The sequence below is a fragment of the Falco peregrinus genome, chromosome 15 (genome assembly GCF_023634155.1).
Source record: "Falco peregrinus isolate bFalPer1 chromosome 15, bFalPer1.pri, whole genome shotgun sequence".
NCBI lineage: Eukaryota > Metazoa > Chordata > Aves > Falconiformes > Falconidae > Falco > Falco peregrinus.
Window position 1 is genome coordinate 5,785,591 of NC_073735.1, and position 24,742 is coordinate 5,810,332.

A 24,742-nucleotide genomic window follows, 5' to 3' on the forward strand; every position below is an offset into this window, starting at 1 on the left:
AAAACAAACAAGAAAACACACACACACCACACCCAAAGAAACCCACCACCAAAATTACAACTTCTCCATTTTCATAGTCCCAACAAACCCGTGCAAAGACACCGCCAGTGCCTGCCCCTCCTCTTCCTGCCCAGCACCGGAAGGCAGGCACCACATCAGCTTACTGGGAGCGCTAGCGGGGTCAGAGCCCCCCAGGACAGGTCCTCACCCCAGGGGAATGCCACTGTAAGAAGCTCCGACGACCCTCCAGTGCCACCCAACATCGGAGTTTAGTGTTTGTGTGATCAGCAGCGAGGACCTGCTGGAGGACGTCCTGTCCCCACCGAGGGGGTGCTGGCCACTGGGACAGCAGTCACATCACCAGGATGCGGCAGGCTTCACACCACTGTACCCCCACGGGTGTGAGGATCTCCCCATCTTTGGTTCCCAGGTCTGGTCCAAGGGGCTCAGCTTTGTCCCCCAAGGTCCATCAAGACATGGCCGCACCCAGATCCGGTGGTGGCAGCTCTGAGACACCGCTGCTGGCTCCTGGCACTAATCTGTCCTGCTTGTGGAGCTCTGGCACAGCTCCTGGAGGTCTGCAGAGGCAACAAACGAGCCCCGTTAGCAACTAATTAATCTATAAAATCAGCGATTTCAATAAATTTACAGAATCCTGTCCCTTCCCATGGGCTCCACCCCAACAGAGTGATACAGCATCAACCCGTGCTGGCATCCCACGGCGTACTCACAGTGCATGATGGTGTCCCTGATCTGCCTGAAGCTGTTCTCCTTCAGTGCCATGTAGATGTAGTAGAGGCTTCGCAGCTCCTTGGGATAATCCTTCCGATCCACATCCTTCAAGACCGGGATAGTGCGCCCGTTGGCCAGTGGGGCTTCAGCCAACGCCTGGTGCATCTGGTACTTGCACCAAGGGTCCTGGAGGAAACCGGGGGTGATGAGCATGACCCAGCAGTGGCTGTTTTGCACAGCATCGCACAGCTCCGTCACCACCGCACTTCCCGGTGCTGCATCCCGCAGCTGGAGGAAGCAACGGAAGCTTTCGGGTTGACTCTCCAGGTAGGAGACCAGCTCCTCCACCAACTCCAGGTCCACCTCACTGTGGCAGATGCAGACATCATAGCTCTTGGCCCACCGGGCGCTACCTGAGGCGCTGATGTCCAACACCGACATGGGTGATGGGCGGATGGACCTGGACAGGCTCATGCTGGAAGAAAAGCTGGAGCTCTCAGCAGAGGATGAGGAGGAAGAAGGTGGTGAGGATGAAGCAGAGTGACTGGTGCTGAGGCTGCTCTCCACTGAGCTGGGCTTGGGCTTGCGCAGGAGCCACCTAAACCAGCCTGTGTAGTCAGAAGAGACCGCAGTGAGGTTTGGGGGGCTCAGCACCCCCATGGGCTTCCCAAGGGGCTTACACGGCATCACTGGCTCAGCAGGACACCTCCAGATGGAAAGAGCCAAGCAGGATCTCACCCTGACCCCCAAAAACCACCCCAGCTCCTAAAAGCTCAGCTATCACATTGTGGCAAGCAGCCTGTGGGCACCCTCATGTTTCGGCACAGAGGGGATACTGGTGATGCAGGGGACAGAGCTGAATGATTTATCTGCCCCAGCACAAACCAAGTCCAGACTCACCAGCCATACTGGGCAGTGCGCTGCTCAGCTGCAACCACTGATGTGAAATCTCTCCTGCCAGCAGAAGAAAAAAAAAGGGATAAAAAAAAAGAGATTAGGAGAGCAGGAACCATCCCTTGGCAAGTCTCAGCCACAGGAACTCAGCAGTTTACTCCAGGGACATGCAGCTCTGGCATGCTCACCTGCAGCCCCAAAATCACCCCCAGCATGGTTTTCCACATCCGCCTCCCCACAATTTGCCAGGAAAGCATGTTCTGACCTCAAGTAGAGCTGGAAGTAGCAGCCTAATAGCCCTCCTGTCTGCACTTTTGCTACCCATTACCAGCTCTCCACTGGAGATACACACCTGTGGCAAGCGAGGCTGAGCACTGATGGCCAGGAAAGTCCCTCATTCCCAGCAGCAGTGAAAGGACCCTGTAGAGGGGAAAAGCAGGGATCACTGGGGATCAACTGGCAAACCAAACACTGCTTGGGTGATGCCCAGATCCATGCATCTGCAGTGATGCCTACTCCAGCATTCCTGCCCATCCCTTGCCAGCTCACACCATGCCCACACCTCAGCATTGTGCTCCCAGCATGGTTTGGGGTGCCCAGGCCCTTCCTGCAGGTACCCAGGAGCAGCAATGGGGGAAACAAGCCCCAGGAGCAAACATGGCTCATTTTTCCACTATTTGCATCACCTCTTCCAAAATGAAACACCCTAAGTCACGCTGAAGCCTTTACCCCAATGCAAAACAGCACAGGACTGCAGAAAATGCCAGCGAGGCTCTGGTGCACCTGCGGAAACCACACTCCCCAAACAAGCCACCGCTTAGTAATAGCAAAAAGCTCAAGCACGGCTTGAACTACAAGCACAGACAGTAAACGGTGCGGGGGAAAGTTTGGGGGATGCCTACCTGGGATGCAGGAGTCCGGCATCGGAGCAAGAAAGGGGGATGCATCAGCTCCTGAGTTCCGCGAGGAGATCAATCTTCCGGGATCACCTAGGTGGGAAAAGAGAGGCAGGATGCAGCACATTCACTCTGGAGCCTAATGGGATCTGCAGTAAATGGTGAGGCTGATCCATTGTTACAGCTTCCTCATCCAGGAGCTGTTCCTAACAGAGCAGCTCCAGGGTGGAGGGAATGACGGGGGGCACCCACCAACTCCCCCAGGGACAGAGCAGAGGAGCTGTCCCGTCCCTCTGCTGCCTGCTGCCCCAGCCCAAGACCCCCAGCGGCCAGCAGGCCTGGGGTCCACCTGGGCCTGCGGAAGCACAGGCAGGGGAAGTCAGCTGCGATCCCGCAGGCCGGGAAGCCAGCCCTCCCCAGGGCCTCCCACCCACATCCGCCACCAGCCAGATGCCGTCACCACGGCCAGCCCTCACCAGCAAGCCCGGACCTGTTTCCCCCTGGTTTTATAACCAGACATAGATAGGTCAATCTCTGCTGCTCCTGCTTATTTTACAAGTTAGATTTACCAAACAAGGCAGGGTTTTTTTTTCCCCTCTTCCCAGGTCACACCCCACCAGGACCCCTCCCAGCCATGCAGCACAGCTCCATCCACTGGTTTCGGAAGGGTCTCCGGCTGCACGACAACCCAGCACTGCTGGCAGCTGCCACTGATTGCTGCTGCCTCCACCCCCTCTTCATCCTCAACCCCTCCAACAGCCAGGCAGGCACCAATGCCCAGCGGTTCCTCCTCGATGCCCTGCGGGACTTGGATGGAAGCCTGCAGAAAATCGGCTCCAGGTGAGTCCCGGTGCCACCCCGAGGAATTTGGGGGGGGGGGGTGTGGGTGTCTCAAGGGGCTTTGTGCCCACCCAGCTCCCCGGCAGGCTGTTCGTGGTGCGGGGCTGCCCAGAGGAGGTGTTTCCCAGTCTCTTCCACGCCTGGGGGACAACACGGTTGACCTTCGAGGTGGACACTGAACCCTCTGCCCGCCAGCGTGATGCCACCGTGGCCAAGCTGGCAGCACAGCATGGTGTGGAGGTGATCCAGGAGGTGTCCCACACCCTCTATGACACTGAGAGGTGGGTGCCTGGTGCTGTCTCTTGGGGATGTGAGATCCAGCCCCAGTGCCAAGCCCGTCTCTCCCTCTCCCACCCCAGAGTCCTTGCCCTGAACGAGGGCAAAGCCCCCCTGACCTACAAGCGCCTTCAGAGCCTCCTGGCAACCCTTGGACCCCCAGAGAAGCCAGCCCCAGCACTCACGCAGGAGCATCTCCAGGGTGAGCATGGGGTGGACCTGGGGTGGGTAGAGCACAAAGCTGGGTCAGCATCTCCCTGTTCACCCTGGAGCAGAGCGATGGCCATCACACCCCCACTGTACTCTGTGCCCCAGGCTGCCACACCCCATGCCAGGCCAGCCATGACACCGACTATGGGGTCCCCAACTTGGAGGAGCTGGGCCAGGACCCCACCAATGTGGGTCCTCACCTCTACCCCGGCGGGGAGACAGCAGCACTCACCCGGCTCGATGCACTCATGGAGAGGACGGTCAGTGCTCAGCAGCCACCACCCACATTTGGGGGCTGCTTTATCTCCCCCATCCCAAAACATGACGCCAATGTGTGTCCCCCATCCAGGCCTGGGTGTGCAGCTTCCAAAAGCCCAGGACAGCGCCCACCTCACTGAGCCCCAGCACCACCGTCCTCAGCCCCTACCTCAAATTTGGCTGCTTGTCAGTCCGCACCTTCTGGTGGCGGCTGGACCAGGTCTACCAAGGGGTGAGGCAGCATTTTTGGGGTGAGAGGCAGAGGGTAAGCCAGAGAAACCTGGCAGAAGAGGTGGAGGGCTGGAGAAAACAGGGACCAGCCCACCCAGAGGGGCTGATCCTGCCTTTGCCAGCAGCAGGAGCACTCCCAGCCCCCCACCTCCTTGCATGGGCAGCTCCTCTGGAGGGAGTTTTTCTACACAGCTGGCGCCAGCATCCCCAATTTCGACCGGATGGCTGGCAACCCTGTCTGCCTGCAGGTCGACTGGGACAATAATCCACAGCACCTCCACGCCTGGAGGGAGGTATTTCCATCAGGGATAACCCTTAGTCCTCTGACCCCCTAAAAGTGTCCCCCTGCCCCATTTAACTCCAACACCCCACACCAGGGCCAGACAGGCTACCCCTTCATCGATGCCATCATGACCCAACTGCGCACCGAGGGCTGGATCCACCACCTCGCTCGGCACGCTGTTGCCTGCTTCCTCACCCGTGGGGACCTCTGGGTCTCCTGGGAAGAAGGGCTGAAGGTCAGGAGATCTCCCCCAACACCCACCAGCACCCATCAGGCTCTTGGGGACCCTGTCCCCACACTACTGTGATGTCCCACAGGTCTTTGAGGAGCTCTTGCTGGATGCTGACTGGTCCCTCAATGCTGGCAACTGGCTGTGGCTGTCAGGCAGTGCCTTCTTCCACCAGTATTTCCGTGTCTACTCACCTGTTGCCTTTGGCAAGAAGACAGACCGGGACGGGGCGTACATTCGGTAGGCGTGAAACCCAGAGCAATGTGAAATGGGACACTGCCTCCCTGGTGGCTTTAACCCCTTGCCGTAGAAAATATGTCCCCATTCTCAAGGATTTCCCTGCTGAGTACATTTATGAGCCCTGGAAAGCACCGCGGGCCGTGCAAGAGAGGGCAGGCTGCTTGGTGGGCACCCACTACCCCCAGCCCATCGTGGAGCATGGGGTGGCGAGCAAGAGGAACCTGGGGCGCATGAAGTTGGCCCATGCTCGGAAAGGTAACAAATCCCCCGTGAGGCACCAAGCTCACTTCACATCCAGCTGCCACCCCAGCTGCCTTTCTCTCCCCCAGGCACCAAGCGAGAGCCACTGGCTGGTCCCTCAGTGGCCGAATCACAAAGGAAAAAGCCCAAGGCCAAGGGGCAGTGAGCCCCACAAGGACATCCAGGCAGTTGTTAGTTATGGATCATGCACTACTTGTCCTGTTTTGACCCATTTTGCTCAGCCACCTTGCATTAATCCCTTCCCCTCTCCCAGCCTGAGACTGGCAACTTGGCTGCTGCCACCACCCCAAAAATCAACTCCCACCCCAAGCACATGCCCCAAAAAAGGTTAAGTCACCCACCCATCTGAACCAACCCCACCTGAAAACCCCTGAGCTTCCAGACCATGCCCCAGAGGGTGAACACCACCCCGCAAATCTGTCCCTGAGGGGCAACACCCCACTGGATCCACCTCCACCCCTGCCTTAGCTGTAATATTACCGTTATTAAAGGAAGCAGAGTAGTTAAGAAAGCACAGCTCGATTCTGAACACACCTTGACCCACCAGCACCACGCTGAAATCCCCTGGCAGCACAAGCACATTCCAGCTACAGCGTCACCAGGCTGGTCATCGCAGGGAAGCTGGCAGCTTGCTTGATTGCCTGCAGAAAGCATTAGGAAACGGGTTGAGGATACGGTGAGTGCAAGGCAGGGTCAAAGCCAGCCCCAGAAAGGTGCTCAGGTGAGAAAATAAAGCTACTTTTGTCTCTAAATACACCCACCATTAGCACTCTTCACTTACGGCGCTAATACAAAGCAACCCTGGAGGCCAGCAAACAGCTTCTCTTCCTGAAAAGCTCTAAATACACCAAACTCCTTTGCACAGATGCCTGGAAGCATTACAGCGGCCAGCCAAGGCCAAGCACTGCTGTTGCCACGTCAGGGGCTGCAGAGACTGTCACACAGACGCGAATCCAAAGAAAGCAGCTCGCGGAAGGAAGCCACATAAGGAGTAACAAGCCACAGGCCTACGAAGCCCACCCAACAGAGGGTAACCGAGCCCCGGCCTGCCACGCCGCGACCCCTCAGGCAGCCCCACCACGGCTATCCTCACCGCCAGCAGACCGCGACTAGCAGGCGCATGCGCTCGAGACTTTTATAGCTTCACGAAGCATCGCGAGAACGCAAGTGAATTCTCGTGCGAGCGCTTCGTCTCCCTCCGGCGGACCCGCGAAAGTCCCGCCCCTTCCGCTGCGAGCCAATGGAAAGGCGAAGCGGAGGGGGGCGGTCCAATCCCTTCCCGCCGCCGCGCCAGGGGGCGGGGCGCGGCGCGAGGTGCCTGTGCGGGGCGCGGCGGCCGGGCGTCTCCTCATGGGGCCGGGCGCGCGGCGCCAGGTGCGTGCTGGGCGGGAGCGGGGGGCGCGTTGCCATGGCGACGGCGGGCCCCTGCGCTGCGGGCAGGCGGCCGCCATGAGGGGAGCCCCGAGGGCGGCGGGCAGCGGCCTCCCCGCGTGGTCGGGCTGCGGGGTGTCCGGGCACCGAGGGGGGCCGGGGGGGAGCCGGAGGACCGGGGGGCGGCCGCCTCATGGCGGGGGCCACTAGGGCCCAGCCTCACCTCAGCGGCGCCGCTCTGCCGGCCGCCCCCGCGCCGTCGCCCTCTAAAAGCTGTCTTTTTGGACGTTTTCCCATCCCTATGAAGGAGCCTCGGCCTCTTCCCTGCCTGCTGAGATACCGTGTTCTTGCTTTTCCCTCAGGTTTAGCGTGAGAGGGGGCGAGGAGAGGGCGCAGCAGAGAGGAAAGGTAAGGCCTCGAAGCGCCGGGCATCCCTGGAGGTGTGAATCCCCTCCCCCAGCAGCTCCCGGTTTGCTTTCCAGAAACACCCTGGAAACGGTGGAAAGGCAGCCCTGCATGCAGAAGTGCCTGCTCAAGGGCTGTCCCGCATCCTCATCTGCTGGGGTTTAAATCAGGCAGAGCAAAGCAAGCCTGCGTCTGACCGCATCGGCCTGGCGCCTGTCAGACGATGCAGGCTCCTGTGTCAGTTTTTTGGGGATACAAACCTCTTTCAGGCTTCACTGGGTCACTCCCGCATATTCTTCATGAAGCTGGTGGGAGCCCAAAGCACATGGAGAATCTCAACATTAAATAAAAACCTCTGATGTATTTTAACGGGCATCCAAGGAGACTGAATCTTGTGTTTGTAACATCAGTGTGAACAGAAGTGGGGCTCGTTTTCCTCACGCTGCTGGTCCCCGTTATCTCTGAGAGCCGTCCCTTTCTAGGACAGTTTTGGACAAGCAATGGGGGCCTGCTCCAATTCCAGCTCCCACATGGAGGGACAGAACTTGGGAATCAGCCAGGGACAGCTCATAAATGTCCTTTCAGATTCTTTTAGCTGAAACATAGCAGGTTTTAAACTATAACACAATGTTTGTCTTATTCCAACATCTTAAATCCACACAATTTTAAAAGGAGATCTGAATTACGCCCTCACTGGCGGTCTCAGCACCCAAAGAAGCTAAAAATAATAGATGAGCAATGAATCGGTACTTGCTTCTTTATATAATTTGAAGGGGCGTTCCAGAGAAGCCCCTCTTTGAGCACTGAGCAGCAAGCACACAGTTTGTACTTTGCTTAAACTTTAAATGTTCAGATCTAGCATGCAGGTGTAGCTTTACTTGTGTATTAGCTGCTGAGCATGGAGACAAGGGTGTCCACAGTGACTTCCCCATCTCCCTTGGTGATGAGTTAATGGGAGAAAATGTCTCATTAATTTCCTGGGTTGGTTCTGCAGGCTGGGATCTCTTGTTGACTGAATGGCACAGCCGTGTTTCATAGAATTATGGCAAGGTTTTTGTAAACACATGCTCTGTGTGTCAGCGTTAATTTGACACATGCTTTGTTTAGGCATTTGGTTTTATCTGGGACGTATCTTTGTGTTTCAGGCATTTTTGCAGCTGGATTGTCTCCCTTATATTGCATACAGAATTGTTGTGGTTGGGTTTATTCAGTGTTGGTGGCTTGGGTATCATTTAAAGATAATGGTTCCTTGCTGAAATCTGTATCCTAAAGGCTTTAGGATAAATTAACTGATTTCTTTGGTGTGGATGGCAAAGGAGAACACCACAAACCTATGCAGGGACTCTGTAAGCTTAGCACTGTTAATAAAGGTGACGAAAGACAATGCTGTGACAGGGAAGCCTAGTGCTGTTAATAAAGGTGGTGAGGGACAACGCTGTGCAAGGGAACAGGGCAGCTGAGCCAAGAACCCACGGAATTTGATGTTTACTCTCTCTCCGACTCCATGTAGTCTAAATAGCTGGAAAGTTCCTGACATCTCGAGGAGCATGGCTGGAGAGACGCTTCTTATCTTGTAAGTGCCCATTGCTTTCTCTCCTTCGTGGCACCTGTGGTCACAGAACGGTCAGGTACTGTCTTCTAGGTACATTTTGCCCTGCAGCTGTGGTGCCACGCTCTGAAGTGATGCTGCTTAATTTCGGTTACCTCAGCTGTGCCAGCATGATTTGTCCCCCTGGAGAGCAGAGCTTCTCCCCAGGTCTAAGGTCTGGAGGTTCACATTTCTTGGCTGAGTCTCCAAGACTTAGAGAAATAAGACTTTTTTTGGAGACAGAAGACAACTAGTCATTATTTCTGATTTCTTTTTTTTTCTGTTGTGGCTATTTGGATTAAATAGAAATAAAAGTTGAAGTTCATGGTATTAGAAAGCCATGTTTTGGTAACTCTAATTATGAAAGGTTTTTTTTCCTAAGTTGAGAATGACTTTTGAAATGTTGTTAGTGCTTTAAAGGCACTTAAAAATGGAGTGAAATAGAAGCAGTGCTCAGGCAGGTGAGCAAGCAAAACGGGAAGACCTAGGTAGGAGTTTATAAACAGGCTTGATATTTGAGACTTACTGATAATTCACAATGTAAAGCTAATATAACTTAAAATATATCCATAAACTAAGCCAGTCTAGAAAGTGGGGAATGTTTTAACTTCGGCTTTTAGGTATGCTGCCTTGGAGGGGGGCAACAGCAGACCTTGACAGCAGCGGTAGTTCAGCATGTTGCTTTACACGAACTTCTTAATATTCCAGTTAACAAAGGCTATGTGCTTTAGTCCCTAGCTCGTCTAAAGTATCTTTGCACCATTAATTAAAATCTGGCTGGCTTTGTGGAAGCAGCCTGTTCTTCCAGGATAATCAGCTAATCCAAAATGAGAGATCTTGCCCTACTGGAAAGAAAAAAAAGAAGGGTTTTTTTCCCCGCTTAATGTTTCCCATCCTGACTGTGCTTGGCTGTATTCACTCAAGGCAAGTTTGATGTTACTGCCTGACTGATCATGTGTCCTGCAGGTCCTCCTGCCTCCCTGAGAGTCACCGCTTCAGAGCGGGTGTTTTTTCTGGCTGTTTAACTCCCCAAAATGGTTCAGCGCGGGGCCTGGCAGTTGCAGGTGTTCAGGGGGCATGAGGCTGCAGAGGTTCGTTGTCAGAACAGCACCAGAGTGCTCTCAGGCTTGATGGTGCGTTGGAAAAACACAGGGTACAATGTGCAAAAGGGTGTGTGGTGGAGAAACCTCAGCCTTGCAAGCACAGAGGGTGTAAAACCAGGAGGTGCAAGCAGTCAGCTGGAGCTTGGTTCCTCACTTGTTAAATGCATTTGAAACTATTACCCGAAATCTGGTCTCTACAGTAAAATTAAAAATGTGATTATCTGAGGTGATAGGCAGCATATGCTGAGTGGTGTTTCGGGAGGCAGGTTATGAAGACCAGCTCTCTGAGATGTTATAATATTATTATATTATTTTTATAATTATATATTATTATTGTAATTACAAAGTTCTCGGAACTGTTCAGAAATGACAGGCTGGCAAACATACCACATCTGAGCGTCTGCGACAGTCGATGTTCCCTGCTTTCATCATCCAGCACTGAAAGATGACAGTTACTGAGATTTACGGGGACGATTTTTTAAATGATCCCTGCATGCGTTTGCAGCCTGTGCAGCTGGGGTTTCCTACCTGCAAAGAGTTGCCCTGCGTATCGCCTGTCAGTGCTGCTGTTGTACTGCAGTGAAGCAAGCACAAGCATCTCATTTGTAGGACAAACGCTCAGATCTCACAGAGGCTGCGAAACCTGTAAAAAGCCTGTGATTTTGGGCCAGCAGCTCTTACACAGCATTTCCTTTTGGCAAAAGCCCACCTAACCATAATTTTTGTTGGGCTTTTCATTACAATCGGCAAGGAAAAAAAATGGACAAGGGTAAACAGTTTTGTCTGCTTACTTTCCCTTTTAGTAGTCTTATTTTTGGAGGAGCAGAGTGGGAGAGGACTGTATGCTGGCAGACCTTTTGTATTTTATGTCATGGGCTGTTGAAAGAGTTCTCAGACAACTTCCTTTCTGTGGGCCTTAAGGTCATATCCCACTGCCTGTAGATGTATGGCAGGCTGGTTAATCCTTCTCTCATCACCGGAGAATGAAAAGCTTTCGGTGGCTTTTAAGCCAACAAAAATCTTTTTGTCTTTCTTCCTTCCCGTTGTTTCCTAAGCAGCAGGTTTGTTAACGGGCACCATTGCCTTGGAAGCGGGGAGCGCCTGCTCCAAGGTACCGGCTCTCAGGCAAAGATGAACAGCTGAGGTGAAGTGAAGGGTCTGGCAACCAGTGGTCTGCCAGTGATGATTGCATCCCAGTTGGACAAAACAGCCCTACAATTTTATTGAGCTTCGTTGTAAAGGAGGTTAAGGAAGCGGATGAGAGTCGCGGGGCAAAGTTCAGAAACAAAAAAGTGCAATTCTTGGCCCGAAGGTGATCTCATAAAGATAACAGAAGCCAGTATTTATCCGCCAGTGAAAAGCTGGCTCAACAAAAACCTGTGGTCTGTTCCACGTCATATTGTATGTATGTAGTGACTTTGCTTGTGGTGATTTGTCTACTATAGAAACTGGATGGCTTCTACGGTGAGCTTGGGTAAAGAAACATTGTTGGAAGATGGAATGCCACCTGCAAAAAAGCCCAGGTAAATTTAATTATACTCCAGTGAATTTTTTCTAATAAGAGCTTTTTCCGTAACCTTGCATTGTTCTTTAAAGAGCATGATGCTTGGCACCAAGCCCCAGCACTCGTTTCAGTTGCTGATCCAAGAAAAGCGGGCTGTCTCTAGCTGTGCCCTGTGTTTTCCTGCAGTTTGTGGAACACAAGCCTTAATGCCCAGAATGTACTTTGCTGCTGGGGTTTTTTTTAACCCCTAAGCCAGGGTGCATGGTTGCACAGAAAGCTGTTTTTTACTGTACTGTCTCCACGATTTTAGCTTGGGTCCTGTCCATGCATAGGGTCATGTCAGATGTGGTGGTCATGCTTCTTCACTTGAGTTGGACAGCAGTTCCTGGGAGGATATGCAATTACACTAATTAGTATGATTTTGCTGCATGCAAAGGCTAAATAGTGCTACTCTGGAGGCTCATACTAATAAGTAGGTCATCTTACAGTTGTCCAAGTGGGGACCGGAGCATGATGCAAAGCTGAGGCATAACCTGCACTTCTTCCAGCCAGGATTGGTACTGTGGCTGCTTCGGGCTCAGAAGTTAAGGCATCATCATCTGCAAACAAGCAGCTAATTGATCTAGGGAGTTGTCTTCCACCAATCTGACTTGCTTATGAGTTACGCAGGGCTGGAGCATATTTTCTGTGAAGGAACTCTAGTCTCAAGTTTGATCCAGTGTGTGTGGAATGAGCAGAAAAGAGACTGGGAGATATTTTTTTTCCTTGCTCAGGATATCAGGGTAGAAACCAGGTGTATTTATCAGCATAGGAACAGAATGCCCCTTTCAGACATGTGGCGTACGACGTTAAGATTGAGTATTTGGTATTATTTTGGATTTCGGTCCCTGGGTTTCTGGTTGTGTTTTTATACTAGCTTATTAGCATGAATACTAATATATTGTCTGAGGCTCGCAATCCCAAAATTAAAACTCATTTATCATCACTAACAGTGAAGACCTTCTCAAGAAAAGGGTTAACTTGTCTGTTTTCGTAGGCAGTAGCAGAGGGAAGGCAAAGCTCCATCTGTGTGGTGTTAGTTTCCTTTCCCCTTCTCGCTAAATATCACGTGTTTGCAGATAAAAAACATTCCTTCCAAATGAGCTGCCTCCCTGGGCTGCTGCTTCGATCCTCTGGGAAGCTGCAGCTGGTCCCCTGCTTCAGAAAAGCAGCTTGACACCAGGCAAGGCATGATGAGGAGAAGCACATCTACTTGATCAATAATAAACATCAGATTTAAAAGCACTCTGCAAGTGTAAAGCTAGGAAAATAAGAGAGGAGGAGGAAGGGAGAATACAGCCCCACAGCTCTTTCATGAGACTCTTCATATCGTCTGGAATTCCAAAAGATTGGCCTTGAGCATGCCGCTAACATTGCAAGTGTAATGGGGAAGGGATTTCTGGCACAGCAGTGTCCTGCTGAGGGGTCTTCTCGGCAAAGAGGGGCCAGGAGGTGGGAAGGTCCTCTCCCGGGCAGAGCTGGGAGGAAGCCTCGACTTCATTCCTTTTGTGCTGGGGTAAATGGGGCTGCTGCCTTCAGGCCCCTGTTTAGTACCTTACTTAAAGCAGGTACAGTCACGGTTGTATTGACCTCCCGCGTGGGGATCTGATGCATGGTTTGTCTCGGTACATAAAATACTATGTATGTGTCTCTACAGCCATTGATAACATATTCCATAATTACTCACCACACCTCTTCCACTGTCTCCAGCCTTTTTGTTAGCTTCCAGGCAGCTATTATTACCAAGATCTCCCATATTCCAAATTTTAATTGTATTAGCTTTGCTTCAGAAGTATTTCGGGGCAGTTTTGACTTCCCCAGTAACCATCTTGGTAACAAACTCAATTGCCAAATATGTTGTAATTATGCATCTTGTAATTGTGGGCATTTGTGATGTTGATCTGTGGAGCTGTGTGCTGTCTTTAAGGGATACTAAGCTGTTCCTCTAATCCTCTGTTTATCAGAGGACCCTAATGGGCATGTTGATTGAAAATTTAGGCAGAGGGTACCTCCCCTGTCCTCGGTCTGCATGTTCCACGATTGGAGACGGCCTTCCGTCTATGATGGTACCAGCTGTGCTACTTTCTCCTCTTGCAGGAAGCTGTTGCCAAGCCTCAAAACTAAGAAGCCTCAGGAACTTGTGCTGGTGATTGGGACGGGAATTAGTGCAGCAGTTGCTCCCCAGGTCCCAGCGCTGAAGTCTTGGAAGGGGTTAATCCAGGCCCTCCTGGATGCTGCTATTGACTTTGATCTCCTTGAAGATGAAGAGAGCAAACGGTTTCAAAAGTGTCTCCATGAAGACAAAAACTTGGTTCATGTCGCCCACGACCTTATCCAGAAGCTGTCTCCGGTGAGTGTGCTTGTAGCACTGTACGTAAATATTCGGTACCCCACCCTGAGCATAGGATTTGGCTTTTGGAAATAGCCAGATTTGGTTCTCCTGCGTGCCCCCATCTCCAACAATTCCTGTCTATGAGGAACCACAAGTGCAGTTACTGTGCCAGGTTCCCGAGAAATAACTGCCGTGGAGATTACGTTTGGGGTATTTCCCTCAGAGCACGCTGCGGGGGAGTACCCACCCCAAAGCAGTAAGTGCTCTGTGTTTGCCTTGCAAGGACCTGTAGTCTTTGCAGAGGTCTTCGAGAAATATGTGGGTAGTTTTTCATCAAGTCATTTGGCATGAGGTGTTAAAAGAAGCCAGGCTCTGATCTTAATCTGTCTCCCCTTCTCAGCGCACAAGCAATGTTCGCTCAACCTTTTTCAAAGACTGTTTATACGAGGTGTTTGATGACCTGGAATCTAAAATGGAAGATTCTGGGAAGCAGCTGCTTCAGTCTGTGCTTCACTTAATGGAAAACGGGGCACTTGTGTTAACCACAAACTTTGATAACCTGCTGGAACTGTACGCAGCACACCAAGGGAAGCATCTGGAGTCTCTTGACCTGACTGATGAAAAGAAGGTAAACGATGATGATATTTTTTTGTCAGGGCTGAGCTGGGACAGCAGCAGCTGCAGGATGTGCCCTCATACCTGTGTAAGGGGATTGTACTGTTCATAGTAGTTTAAGTGATGTTAGACAAGCTCCAAGCAGAGGCTCTGACCATTTGGGGCAGTGAGCAGAGGAATGAAGACAAACACTCATTTCTGAAATGCTGTGCTTGCTGGCTGGCATCCATTGCTCAGGAGGAGCCCTTAAGCCTGGCATTTCTTTGATCTCTGTCCTTGAAACTTCTGCCTTGGCCTTGCTGAAGTACCGCAAGCCTCGCTTCCACATAAGGCTTGGGTCGATGTTCTAACCGACATGGGCGACACGGGAAGCTCTGTGCGAGACACCAAGCTGATCTTTCTATTTTTGTAACGTGCTGCGGAATGCTTTTTGTGGCAGAGCGTTTTTGGGGCTGTAGCCTTCGAGGCTTCCCATTAGCGCCGCGTCCTCTTTCTGAAATGGCTGGATGGCTCCTGCTGGGTTACTCACGTGCTCCGGCTTCTTCTGCCATGCTCTCGGATTTGTAGCTGCTCGCTTCATGCAAGGTTCCCTCCTTCTGCCCCAGTTAGGCAGAAAATCAGTCTGTGAAACCCTGAGCTCTTCGCCACCTGCCCGCCTCATCTTTCCATCATGGGCCTTACTGGTGGAAAGTGTCTTGTCCTTCTGTTTGCTTTGTTAAACACACGCCACATGTAGGTGCTGTGCAGCACTTGGTCTCTTTCCATTCAGGCTCATTTCTGTGCTTCATGTTTCCTGCATGACCTCTTAATCTACATGGCTGGAAGTACTTACAGTGTTACAAATAAGCGTTCTAATTATTGCAAGCTTAAACAAGCTAAGGTCTGCAGGAGTAACCTGAGAGCCTTGGAAGTGGCTTTCTGAAATGAAGGTCAGCTGTTGAGCTCCCTCTGAGCTTCTCAGAGCCTAGAAGGGCCAAGAAATAAAACTCTGTAGGCCTGAGAGGCATGCTGACAGTATTTTCAGAATTTCCCCCTTTTTCTGCTGAGTTGGGTGTATCAATCCAGTCTCTTCCCATCACATTTGCTGTTCAGCTGAAGTGTTGGCCCAAACACGCGTCATAGGCTGTGATGTTGAGGCTGATGGACTCGTGACCTCTTGAGGAGATGAGGAAGAAGCTGCTCTTTGAAATGCTTCCCCAAAATGGTATTTTTAACAGCGCCGTGGAAGCTAACATGATGCACTCCCTAACATTTCCGGAGGGGTTTGTTTTGCGCAGGTATTGGAGTGGGCACAAGAGAAGAGGAAGCTGAGCGTCCTGCACATCCATGGCGTTTACACCAACCCCAGTGGCATCGTGCTCCACCCAGCTGGATACCAGAATGTGCTGCGCAACACAGAGGTTATGGTGAGGCAGCCCTGCATTCTCTCTGCAGCATGTACTTTGGGGTCCCGTACATTATGTATATACATCTCCCGCTTCCCTGGCAAGCCCATAGGTTAACCAGGCGTAGACTCAGCTGAGTTTAAAGACTGAGCTCTGTGCAGGGTGGTGGGAGAGTCCTTGATTTTGTGAAATATGAGGGATGGATTCTCTAACCCACTAAGCCTCACCACGTTTGTGTTGGGGATGATCAAACGACAGCACTCCTGCAGAAAGAGCCTCATCAGCAATAAGGCAGATACTGTCTCTTGTGCCGTGTGAAGGTAAAACTTGCCCTGACTAAGAACATCTTTCCCTTTTTTAAAGCGAGAGATTCAGAAGCTGTATGAAAATAAGTCATTCCTGTTCTTGGGCTGTGGTTGGACTGTTGATGACACCACGTTTCAGGCCCTGTTTCTAGAGGCTGTGAAGCACAAGTCAGACCTGGAGCATTTCATGCTCGTACGGAGGGGAGATGTGGATGAGTTCAAGAAGCTCCGTGAGAACATGCTGGACAAAGGGATTAAAGTGATTTCCTATGGAGATGAATACGCAGACTTGCCTGAGTACTTTGAGAGGCTGACGAGTGAGATTGCCATGCGGGGTCGAACAGGTACAGGGGTTCCGGGCTGCGTGGGATGGCTCGCTGCATATACCCACTATCTCTGCGCTTACCTCGGGCATCCTGTCATATGACAGCACAGTTTCTGACTGTCCCCATGGACTTTGGAGCGTAGACTGTTAACAGCTCCCATTCTCTGTGCTGTGTTATTCCATAAGCTTCCTGCCCCCACCCCCAAGAGAAACTGTCTGCAAGTGTAGCTGGATTTATTGAGGCTTGTTTTTATGAAACCACTGTATGTTCTTACAGTTTAAACAGCTCTGCTGCTTCCCACGCATGCAAACTGTACTTTTCATGTGGAGCTGCAGTTGTTTATTTGCTTTCTAGTGAAAGGGCATTTCAGTCTCACTGACCTTCCTGCTACTCAGCCTGAGCCAGTATCTTAATGTACAAGAGATCATACTAATAGCTCATAAAAATGGGGAACAGCGCTTGCTGTTCATGCAGGGGCTCCCCGTGTCTGTGCAGTCACCTCAGGGTTGCCTTCCCACCTGGTCCATTGCTCTCTCCTAGGTGTGCCTAAGGAGGGACAACAGCTGAACGGCTCTGCTGCTGCCCGCACCGAGATAAAGGGTAAGACCCTCCCGAGCCAAGAGAGGAGGCTTTGCCCTTTCTAGCGTCTGTATGGCTCCCCGGGAGCCTGGCAGCCTCTGGGGCAAGTTTTGCAGAGCCTTTGTTTTCCGGCAGGATGCAGCACTTGAGCACCAGCCTTGCCCAGGACCTGGGCCGTGGCAGGGGACTCCCTAGGACGGGCCTAAGCCAGAGCCAGCAGCTCCCAGGGAGGCCTGCACAGTTTTTAAGTCCACCCTAGAGGAGAAGCGAAGGCCACTGCTGTCAAGCTGCCGCCAGCACACACGGAGCCAGGACACTTCAGGCATGGAACAGAGGCCAGGGCAGAGCCTCCTCGGTCAGAAACCTGGTTTAACGTAGTAATTGTCTTTTTATTGAGGCTGCACACACCTGGGGAACATGGTCTCCCCAAAGGAGCTGCAGCCTCGTCTCATTTCATACCTAGTGCTTTTGTATTCTGTACTTTCAATTAAAAAAAAAAAAAAAGAAACTTGAGCGGTTTTTTTTTTTACTTGAAGCTCTAGTTTTCTAGTCCTGTCTTTCTACTGTACAATATTTTGTATGTTGAAGCTTGTATTAAAGGCTTGTTCACTTAACTTAACTTTTGGCTGGTGTGCGATTTACACGCCCTCACACAGGCAACCATTTGTCTCCCCCCAGCCCTGAGGAGGAAACAGGTCCTGGCTGGAGACAAGTTATTTATACACGGAAAACAAATTATGAAGTTTATTTTATATAAATTATGTCTCTTAGCAGACAGCATTCAATTTATTGCACTATAGCACATCTGCGATACAGAGCTACAAGACATCGTATGAGAGTTTTGTATTATTCAGTGTAGCACTTCAGACCGGGATCAAGAGGCACTCAAAGGGGGGGAGAAAGGGTGCAGGAAAGCAGCAAGCAGCCACCGCTAATTTTCTTTTTTTTTTTTTTTTCCCTCCTTTTTACTAGCAAATAACGCTGAGGCCAGCGGGCAGGAGACAGGCCATGATTAGCACTACCTGACCAAGCTGCCACAGCTCTCCAGCTCCTGCCCAAATATGTGGAGTCCAGGTACCCTGCTCCAGGGTCCTGGTGACGACAGAAATGGGGACCTTAAGGCAATTTAGCATCTCCTCTGCAGCCCAATGCAGGCCATCACCATTTTTGGTTTATCAGCTTCAGTGGAGCTGCTGCTAGCAGCAACATTAACAGCCAGATCATCTTAACACTGCTGCCAAGCAGTGACTATCCTGCACACCCCTGACAAAAGTCACTCCTGTGTCCTCCCTAAGCTGGTCTAAAAAAAAAAAAAAAAAATAATCAAAAGCAGCTCAAAAAAATGCCTTCAAACCCCCCAAAAAGCACAGCAGGTTCCTGTGCTGCCCACCCACCCCGTGCAGCATGAACAATACAAAGCTCTGGATTCAGCCTCCCTGCAAGGGAGCCTGCATCACTTAAAACAGAGTGAAGGAAGCCAGGGAAGAGCTTTTGCTGGATAAAAGGTGTTTTATCCAAAAAAAAAAAAAAAAAAAAAAAAAAAAAAAGTAGTACCCCTCACACTGGTATCCCTTCATTCTGTTCTGCACTACACGGGAAAGACTAATTGGTAACGGGGTAAAGCATGTTCTTTTCAGACATCTGCAAACAGCAATTTGGTGTTTTTTAGGCCTTCATGAGCGCTGCGACCACGGCCTTGGCATTAAGGCTTCGCAGATCACAGTAAGTTTGTCCAGTGCCAACGAAAACGATGGGCTTGCTCGTGATGTAGGTCATGGAGATAGCGGCACCAACCTGCCAAGGGCAACAAGCAGCGTTAGCTCACAAATGCAGCACGGCCCCCTCAGGGGAACGCATCTAAGAGTTTTGCTAATATTCAGCCTTTTTGTACTTCTCCATGTGATCCCTATATGCCCTGCTGCAGTAACATGTAGAATTTGAGGCACCTCCTGGCCCCGTTTTTCACATGCACAGAAAATTGCTAGATTTTGTTTAAATGGCTTAAATGCAAGAAGCAAGCAGGGGAGGGCACCTGGGACAGCACACTACCGCTCATGTTTGCCAATTTCCATCCCTCCTGCTCTGGTCACCAGTGGAAAGCTCTGTGCGCCATCACCTCAAGAGCCTCCTTACCTTGTCATCGATGGTATCGAACTTGGTGAGGACAATCCCGTCAATGAGCCGCGGTGTCTGGGCCATGGAGTGATCAGCCAGGGCCTTGTTGAACTTGACCTGAGGGAAAGAATGGACCCGAGAAATGTATTTGTGGTGCTGCTGCTGCCCAAATCTCTGAGAAAACCTACCAAAAGCAGGTTTTTCCCCACCTCAGCCTTTCCAGAAGCAAGGTCTCAACACTCACCAGCTGATCCACAGCCTCGTTTCCCACCAGCGCTTCTCCAACAAACAGGACCAAGTCAGGAGCGTTGACAGCGATGAGCTTGGCCAGCGCCGTCATCAAGGGAGCATTGTCCTGCATGCGGCCGGCTGTGTCCACCAGGACCACGTCAAAGCCCTGGTTCCGAGCTGGGGAGACAAGCAGACAGCGTTAGGCAGGATGCTCCCCCAAAACAGCATCTCCCACCACCGGTTTCCCATGTACCATAAGAGATGGCCTCCATGGCGATCCCCGCAGCGTCCTTGCCATAGCCCTTCTCATAGAGCTGCACCATGGTCCGCCCACCGTGGCTCTCCGGAGGGTGCAGGGCGTTGAGGCGACGGGTGTGGGTGCGGAGCTGTTCCACTGCTCCTGCGCGGAAGGTGTCGCAGGCGGCAATAAGGACGCTGAAACCATTCTCAATGAGCCAGAATGAAATCTGCAAGTGGCAACAGATCAAAAAAAGGTTCATTAACAGCCACAGCCTGACTTCATCATGCTGGTCCCAGAGAACCAGGAGGATCGTGTCCTACCTTGGCCAGGTTGGTAGACTTCCCAACACCGTTCACACCACAGAAAGTGACCACGTAGGGTCGGCGATGGCGCTGGGCATCCATGACATCACGGAGGACATCCACACGGCGCTGAGGCTGCAGGATCTGCACGAGAGCCTCCTGCAGGGCTTGCTTCACTGTCGAGGTCACCGCTGGGAAGGAGAGAGAAAGGGAACTCATCATGCCTGGGAACACTCCTGAGCCCCAAACCACAAGCAGGAGGCTACGTGACCACTTACTGGTGAACGTCCCCATCACCTTCCCTTCCAGTTTCTTAGCCACTGATTCACAGAGCTGCACTGCAATCTCAGCTGCCACGTTTTTTGCTTCAAGGAGGAGATAGAGGGAAGTTAGCACTGCTGAGAAGGTTACACGCGCCAGACATCAGCGTCAAGGGAAGGATGGAGTCAGCATGCAGGATCCCCACCCGACGAGACTGCTGCCCCCCTTTTGATGCAGTGTCAGGGCTGCCTCAGAGGCAAGAGAGGAACCCACCACAGTTCCTGTAGGCAAGAACATCCCAAACCATGGGTGCTGCTCGATGGGAGCACAGGGAACCACCTCAAACTAACCCACTCAGAGCGGATCCAGACGTACCGATCAAGTGATCCTTCATCTTCTCCAGTACAGGGTCCATGTCCTCTCTTGTCAAGCTCTTGGAGCCCACCAGGCCTTTCAGCATGCCAAACATGCCCCCCAGGCCTCCCTTCTTCACGCTGCGGAGAAGTGGAGGAGTGACCTTTAGGCTCAAGGAGTGAGTCGCACAGGCCACACAACAGCCAGATGCAAGAGCCCACCATGCAGCTGACAAACACTGTTTTGTCCCTACTGCATTACTGGTTACACTGGAAGAGGAGTTACAGGAGAGAAATCAAGAAGCGTGCAACAAGGTGGGGCTGCAAGAGCCTCTACCTGGGTTTTGAAGGGTTCTGAATAACCTTCTCCTCTTCAGCTTCATCATCACTCTCATACTCAAGGTCGTAGAGGCGGCCGGGCTCCCGATTTCTATCCCCCAGGGCCTGTGAGGGGACGAAGACACACGCTGAAAACCGGCAACTGCTTACTGCCATCCCCTTCACCCGCTTTTGCTGTCACATGCAGTGACATATCACATCGACAGCAGCAGAGGCAGCTCTGCAGAGATCTTGGCCACGAGGGCTCGGCGGGATGACCCCATCCAGCGCCGTTTGCAGCTGCCGCAGCTGGAGAAATAACCCTTCAGACAGCAGCTGTGCGGGCTGGGTGCTGTGATCCCCATTTCGCACACCACCGCAGCCAGCCGTGGAGACCAGGCTGGGTTCGCAACGCCCAGCTGGCCCCAGAACAATGCACTAAAGCAGACAAAGCGACCTGACTTTTTCTTACTGTATTAGGGTCAAATTCCTCTATGGGACAAGCCTCCGCGCTTCCGTTGGTAGCGGTGTTACTGTAATCGAGTACTTTGGCATTAGAGTTCCCCAGATCCCACACTCGGGGCTTCTTCCCCTTCTCCTTCTGTGCCTCAGGCTTTGGAGATTTGCTGAAATAAAGACCAGAAAGACATTTTGTTCAGTGCAAGGAAGCAGCTGCAATTGCCTCTTTAGAAAATGTAAAAGTTAAAGAGCCCAGATTACCCAAAAAGGCAGAAATTAAGGCTAAACCTGGCTGATTTAGTCTCCAGTTTAGCTATCTGAACTTTAACCCTGTATCAAACTACTTTACCTCAAGCCAGGTATTGATGCACCACTGCCCTTTGCTCACAGTGCAAAAGCCTCACTAAAAAGAGGTCTGGACCTCTCCCAGGCACACTCTGGGTTTCTGGCTCTCCCAGGGAAAGGATCAGGCTCTATTATCCCTCTGGGACCCGCAGCACACCCTCTCCCAGTCTTTCCAGCAAGTAGGGAAATAAAGAAAAGGGAAATAAGGTCCAGGAAAGCAAGGTCTGGCTTCCAGAGGTCACCGAAAAGAGGAGAGACTCAGCAATGGCCAAGGCACACCAGGAAGGTGTGAAGCACATGTAGACCGACCATGTCCTCATTACCCACCTGGACTTCTCCCCAGCTTTCATGTGTCTCTTGAAGAATTCCTCCCGGTTCTTTTGCAGGATTTCATCCTTGGTCAGTTCCTCCCTGTCCCCAGCTGTGGAGGGCTGCTTGTCACCCACAGATGCTTTACCAGGTGCTGCAACAACTTCAGTTCCTGACGGAAAGAGCCCCGACGCAAGCTCAGACCAGCGTTTGGGTGCTACAAGAGGACTGGGAAAGTGCAGGCTGGGACACAATTCTGGAATATTTATTTCCCCCCCATCCCACAAATACATTTTCCATCAACTCACCCTCTTTTTTGGAACCTTTGTTCTTCTTGTTCTTGACCTTCTCCTTTGGTTTCTCCCCTCGGGTTTCTATCATACACTTGACAGTCTTCTGGGACTTGAGAGACTGCTCAAACGTCTTCATTACCGTGGGAGCTCGGACTTTACTGCTCTCCTCTGCATCCCTGCAGGGAGGTGGCCCGTTAGCCTGAATTTTAGCTCTGTCCCTCCCACTCCCCCCCGCTCTAAATGGCAACTTGAGAGGAAAATCAGACTCTGCTACCAGAGGAGGCGCATGAAGTCGTCTTTAAAATCAAAGGTGCCATTTAGGAGGCCCAGGGTGCCCTTCTGCTGGAACTCATTGCGATACTTGTCTCTGAACTCCTTGTGAACGTCGTCTATCAACTTGTCAACGTAGGTTAGAGTCAGGATCTTCTGAAACCCCACCTGCAAAGCAGCACAGCAAAAAGATGTTGCTCTTTCAGGTAATTTAATTGCGGCATCTAGCTGGTGAGGAAATGAAATCCTTTCCGTTTAACACTGAGCTCTTTAATTTCACCAGGCTTCAGGCTACGTTTTGTAGTCTGGCTTCCAAGTTTTATATCCTCTCAAAAAGGGGGGAAGAAAAAAAAAACAACCACAAAACAGCTCAGACCTTTGTTTTAAAAGGCAACACCAATAAAAACAGGTTGACTGCTTCATAGCGACAAAGACACATAGTCAAAGACCAGAAAGCCTTTTGCTTATCTTTACGTACACAGTGAAGGTTGCATGGGTTTACAGATAAGGTACAGGGAGACTGAAAGGGAGAGTGTCCCTGAAGTAAAGGGGATGATACATTTCTGGCTTTTTTAAAATAGATCTGGTCAAAGTAAAAACTTTTATTAGAATGTAACAGCCTGTCCACCTTCTATTTGAGGTTTAATAAGTTTTAATCCTATCGCAGATGATTAAAATAAGCTGCTACCACAGTGGCATATGACTGAGAGACACCCACATCCACCCACTGAGTCGACTGAGCTCCTCGGGAAGAAGCACAAAGGAGCAGGAAGCCTGGCTATGCCGGGATCACCACCTGGCCCTCCAAGGCTCTTCTGGAGCTGGGAATGATGAAACCCACATCCTACCTCCTCATCCCCCAAAATCCCAGAGCAAGAAGGAGCTACCCCTGCTCTGGGAGTCGAGGTAGAGCCCTGCACCATTAAACCACAAGCCGGTTAATTGTTCTCCCCATTTTCAGGCCAGATTAGCACTAACCAATGTGCGATCCAGCACCGTGCCATTTCCCAACTGGCACCAGCTCTTCCGCCAGGCCAACACATCCCAGTTTCCCCACGCTGACACGGGCAGGTGTTGGCACAAGGAGGAGGGGAAAAAAAAACAACACGCCAGGAAAAAGCCTTTGCGTTACCAACACACGAGCCACCTGCTTTCCCAAGCGGCGGTGGCAGGAAAATTTTAGGGAGGCAACGGAAAGCCTTTGGGAAGGTGTTAAACAGCCTTTTCCCAACCGAGCCAGATGTGAAGACCCTTTTTCTGGAACAATCCCCCTCCCTCAGAGTTTCAGAGCACCCAGGGCTGGGGGGGCGGGACTAGGGGAGGCAGCTCACCACAAACACCAGCTCAAACTGGTTGTCCAGTTTGTACTTGAGCGTGAGGGCTTCATGGGTGAAGGAGTTGTTGCCACCTCGCTCCTAGGGGAGAGGAACCGTCAGAAGGGGGTGCCAGCAGTGAGGAGACCCCCACACATCATCCCTGTCATCTGCCCCACTCCAAGCAGTCCAGCACCGCTATAGTGCTGTTATAGGTTATGCTGTTATAAGTGGGGCGCAGCCCACCCCCCTGGGCAGGTGGTCCCACTCTTCCTCCCCCCGATGGGTCAGCCCCAGGTTGGTGGGCCCACCCATATATCCCCCCTTTCCCAAGCAGGTGGTCCCACCCATTGCCCCCCCCAAACTAGGTGATTCCTCCCCCATAGGTGGTCCCATCCATCTGGGTCCCCCTGGTAGGTGGTCCCACCTGTGTGTCCCCCTCCCCAAGCAGGTGGTCCAATCCATTGCCCCCCCCAACTAGGTGATCCCCCCCTCCAAGGTGGCCCCACCCATCTGTCTCCCCCTCCCCCATAGGTGGTCCCACCCATGTGTCCCCTTCCCTAAGCAGGTGGTCGCATCCATCGCCCCCCCAACTAAGTGATACCACCTCCCATATAATTGATCCAAACCCCCCCTCCCCAGGTAGTGGTCCGCCCAGCCGCCCCCCACACCCCCCGCAAGTGGGCCCGCCCGTTCCCCCCTCCCCAGGCAAGTGGTCCCAACCCAACCATTTAGCCCCTCCCCGGCGGGTGGTCCCGGCCGCGTCCCCCCCCACCCCTCAGGTGGATGGTTCCGCCCAGCCGCAGTTCCCCCCCCGTCCGGCCCGGCAGATGGTGCCGGCCGCCCGGCACCGACCTGCAGGAGGACGGAGCGGATGAGGGCGTTGACGGGAGCGGTGGCAGCAGCGGCGGGCCCACGGACACCCTGGAAACACCAGAGGACGAGGCCGCCCTTGCTGAAGATGGTGAAGAAGTCGAGCATGGCGGCGGCGGCGGCGCCGGGCCCGGCTCCGCGCACACGTCGCACTGCC

The 24,742-nt window shown here is 52.2% G+C and overlaps 4 protein-coding genes across 17 annotated transcripts; 2 read left to right on the forward strand and 2 right to left on the reverse strand.

Moving 5' to 3' along the window:
* Positions 1–39: 39 nt before the first annotated feature.
* Positions 40–6,546, reverse strand: TIRAP (TIR domain containing adaptor protein). 6 transcript variants are annotated; one of them, XM_013303649.3, is made up of 7 exons: positions 6,444–6,546; positions 5,885–5,991; positions 2,529–2,615; positions 1,979–2,046; positions 1,633–1,686; positions 732–1,340; positions 40–578 (listed from the first exon to the last, which is right to left on the reverse strand). In XM_013303649.3, exons 4-7 carry the CDS (start codon positions 2,022–2,024, stop codon positions 535–537), a joined length of 753 nt encoding a protein of 250 aa, XP_013159103.1. In that variant the 5' UTR covers positions 2,025–2,046; positions 2,529–2,615; positions 5,885–5,991; positions 6,444–6,546; the 3' UTR covers positions 40–534. The 6 variants fall into 6 exon arrangements, with proteins under 6 accessions (XP_013159103.1, XP_013159102.1, XP_013159101.1 ...); XM_013303648.3 differs by lacking the exon at positions 6,444–6,546 and adding an exon at positions 6,132–6,267; XM_013303647.3 differs by lacking the exon at positions 6,444–6,546 and adding an exon at positions 6,112–6,250.
* Positions 3,116–7,501, forward strand: LOC101910896 (cryptochrome-2-like). 8 transcript variants are annotated; one of them, XR_008749929.1, is made up of 11 exons: positions 3,116–3,362; positions 3,449–3,840; positions 3,954–4,108; positions 4,198–4,338; positions 4,460–4,630; positions 4,715–4,855; positions 4,938–5,089; positions 5,160–6,071; positions 6,216–6,380; positions 7,084–7,129; positions 7,204–7,501. XR_008749929.1 is itself a non-coding variant. In XM_055819506.1 (9 exons), exons 1-9 carry the CDS (start codon positions 3,157–3,159, stop codon positions 5,493–5,495), a joined length of 1,620 nt encoding a protein of 539 aa, XP_055675481.1. In that variant the 5' UTR covers positions 3,116–3,156; the 3' UTR covers positions 5,496–5,629. The 8 variants fall into 8 exon arrangements, 3 of the variants coding, with proteins under 3 accessions (XP_055675481.1, XP_055675483.1, XP_055675484.1); XR_008749932.1 differs by lacking the exons at positions 7,084–7,129; positions 7,204–7,501 and having other exon boundaries at positions 5,160–5,344; positions 5,400–6,071; positions 6,216–6,350; XR_008749930.1 differs by lacking the exons at positions 7,084–7,129; positions 7,204–7,501 and having other exon boundaries at positions 3,449–3,643; positions 3,722–3,840; positions 6,216–6,350.
* Positions 6,631–17,410, forward strand: FAM118B (family with sequence similarity 118 member B). Of its 2 annotated transcripts, XM_055819511.1 has the most exons (9): positions 6,631–6,724; positions 7,084–7,129; positions 11,263–11,340; positions 13,458–13,710; positions 14,093–14,320; positions 15,585–15,713; positions 16,056–16,341; positions 16,864–16,923; positions 17,038–17,410. In XM_055819511.1, the coding sequence occupies exons 3-9, from the start codon at positions 11,270–11,272 to the stop codon at positions 17,049–17,051; spliced, it is 1,041 nt and encodes a 346-aa protein (XP_055675486.1). In that variant the 5' UTR covers positions 6,631–6,724; positions 7,084–7,129; positions 11,263–11,269; the 3' UTR covers positions 17,052–17,410. The 2 variants fall into 2 exon arrangements, with proteins under 2 accessions (XP_055675486.1, XP_027650367.2); XM_027794566.2 differs by lacking the exons at positions 6,631–6,724; positions 7,084–7,129 and adding an exon at positions 8,637–8,699.
* A 222-nt stretch (positions 17,411–17,632) lies between these two features.
* Positions 17,633–24,701, reverse strand: SRPRA (SRP receptor subunit alpha). The gene is made up of 14 exons (XM_055819505.1): positions 24,568–24,701; positions 23,731–23,814; positions 22,404–22,567; positions 22,145–22,305; positions 21,855–22,008; positions 21,196–21,349; positions 20,743–20,849; positions 20,428–20,546; positions 20,070–20,156; positions 19,810–19,982; positions 19,502–19,715; positions 19,262–19,425; positions 19,036–19,134; positions 17,633–18,696 (listed from the first exon to the last, which is right to left on the reverse strand). The coding sequence occupies exons 1-14, from the start codon at positions 24,691–24,693 to the stop codon at positions 18,568–18,570; spliced, it is 1,935 nt and encodes a 644-aa protein (XP_055675480.1). The 5' UTR covers positions 24,694–24,701; the 3' UTR covers positions 17,633–18,567.
* Between the last annotated feature and the right edge of the window lie 41 nt (positions 24,702–24,742).

Coding starts and splice junctions, on each gene's coding strand:
- TIRAP (XM_013303649.3), bottom strand. CDS start 2,024: ATGAGGGACTTTCCTGGCCATCAGTGCTCAGCCTCGCTTGCCACAG. Junction 1,687..1,978: donor CTCAGCCTCGCTTGCCACAG/GTGTGTATCTCC, acceptor TTCTGCTGGCAG/GAGAGATTTCACATCAGTGG. Junction 1,341..1,632: donor CGCACTGCCCAGTATGGCTG/GTGAGTCTGGAC, acceptor CTGACTACACAG/GCTGGTTTAGGTGGCTCCTG.
- LOC101910896 (XM_055819506.1), top strand. CDS start 3,157: ATGCAGCACAGCTCCATCCACTGGTTTCGGAAGGGTCTCCGGCTGCAC. Junction 4,109..4,197: donor ATGCACTCATGGAGAGGACG/GTCAGTGCTCAG, acceptor TCCCCCATCCAG/GCCTGGGTGTGCAGCTTCCA. Junction 4,339..4,459: donor TGGACCAGGTCTACCAAGGG/GTGAGGCAGCAT, acceptor TGCCTTTGCCAG/CAGCAGGAGCACTCCCAGCC.
- FAM118B (XM_027794566.2), top strand. CDS start 8,674: ATGGCTGGAGAGACGCTTCTTATCTT. Junction 11,341..13,457: donor CCACCTGCAAAAAAGCCCAG/GTAAATTTAATT, acceptor CTCCTCTTGCAG/GAAGCTGTTGCCAAGCCTCA. Junction 14,321..15,584: donor ACCTGACTGATGAAAAGAAG/GTAAACGATGAT, acceptor TGTTTTGCGCAG/GTATTGGAGTGGGCACAAGA.
- SRPRA (XM_055819505.1), bottom strand. CDS start 24,693: ATGCTCGACTTCTTCACCATCTTCAGCAAGGGCGGCCTCGTCCTCTGG. Junction 20,547..20,742: donor CAGAACCCTTCAAAACCCAG/GTAGAGGCTCTT, acceptor ACTTCTCCGCAG/CGTGAAGAAGGGAGGCCTGG. Junction 19,716..19,809: donor AGTCTACCAACCTGGCCAAG/GTAGGACACGAT, acceptor TGCCACTTGCAG/ATTTCATTCTGGCTCATTGA.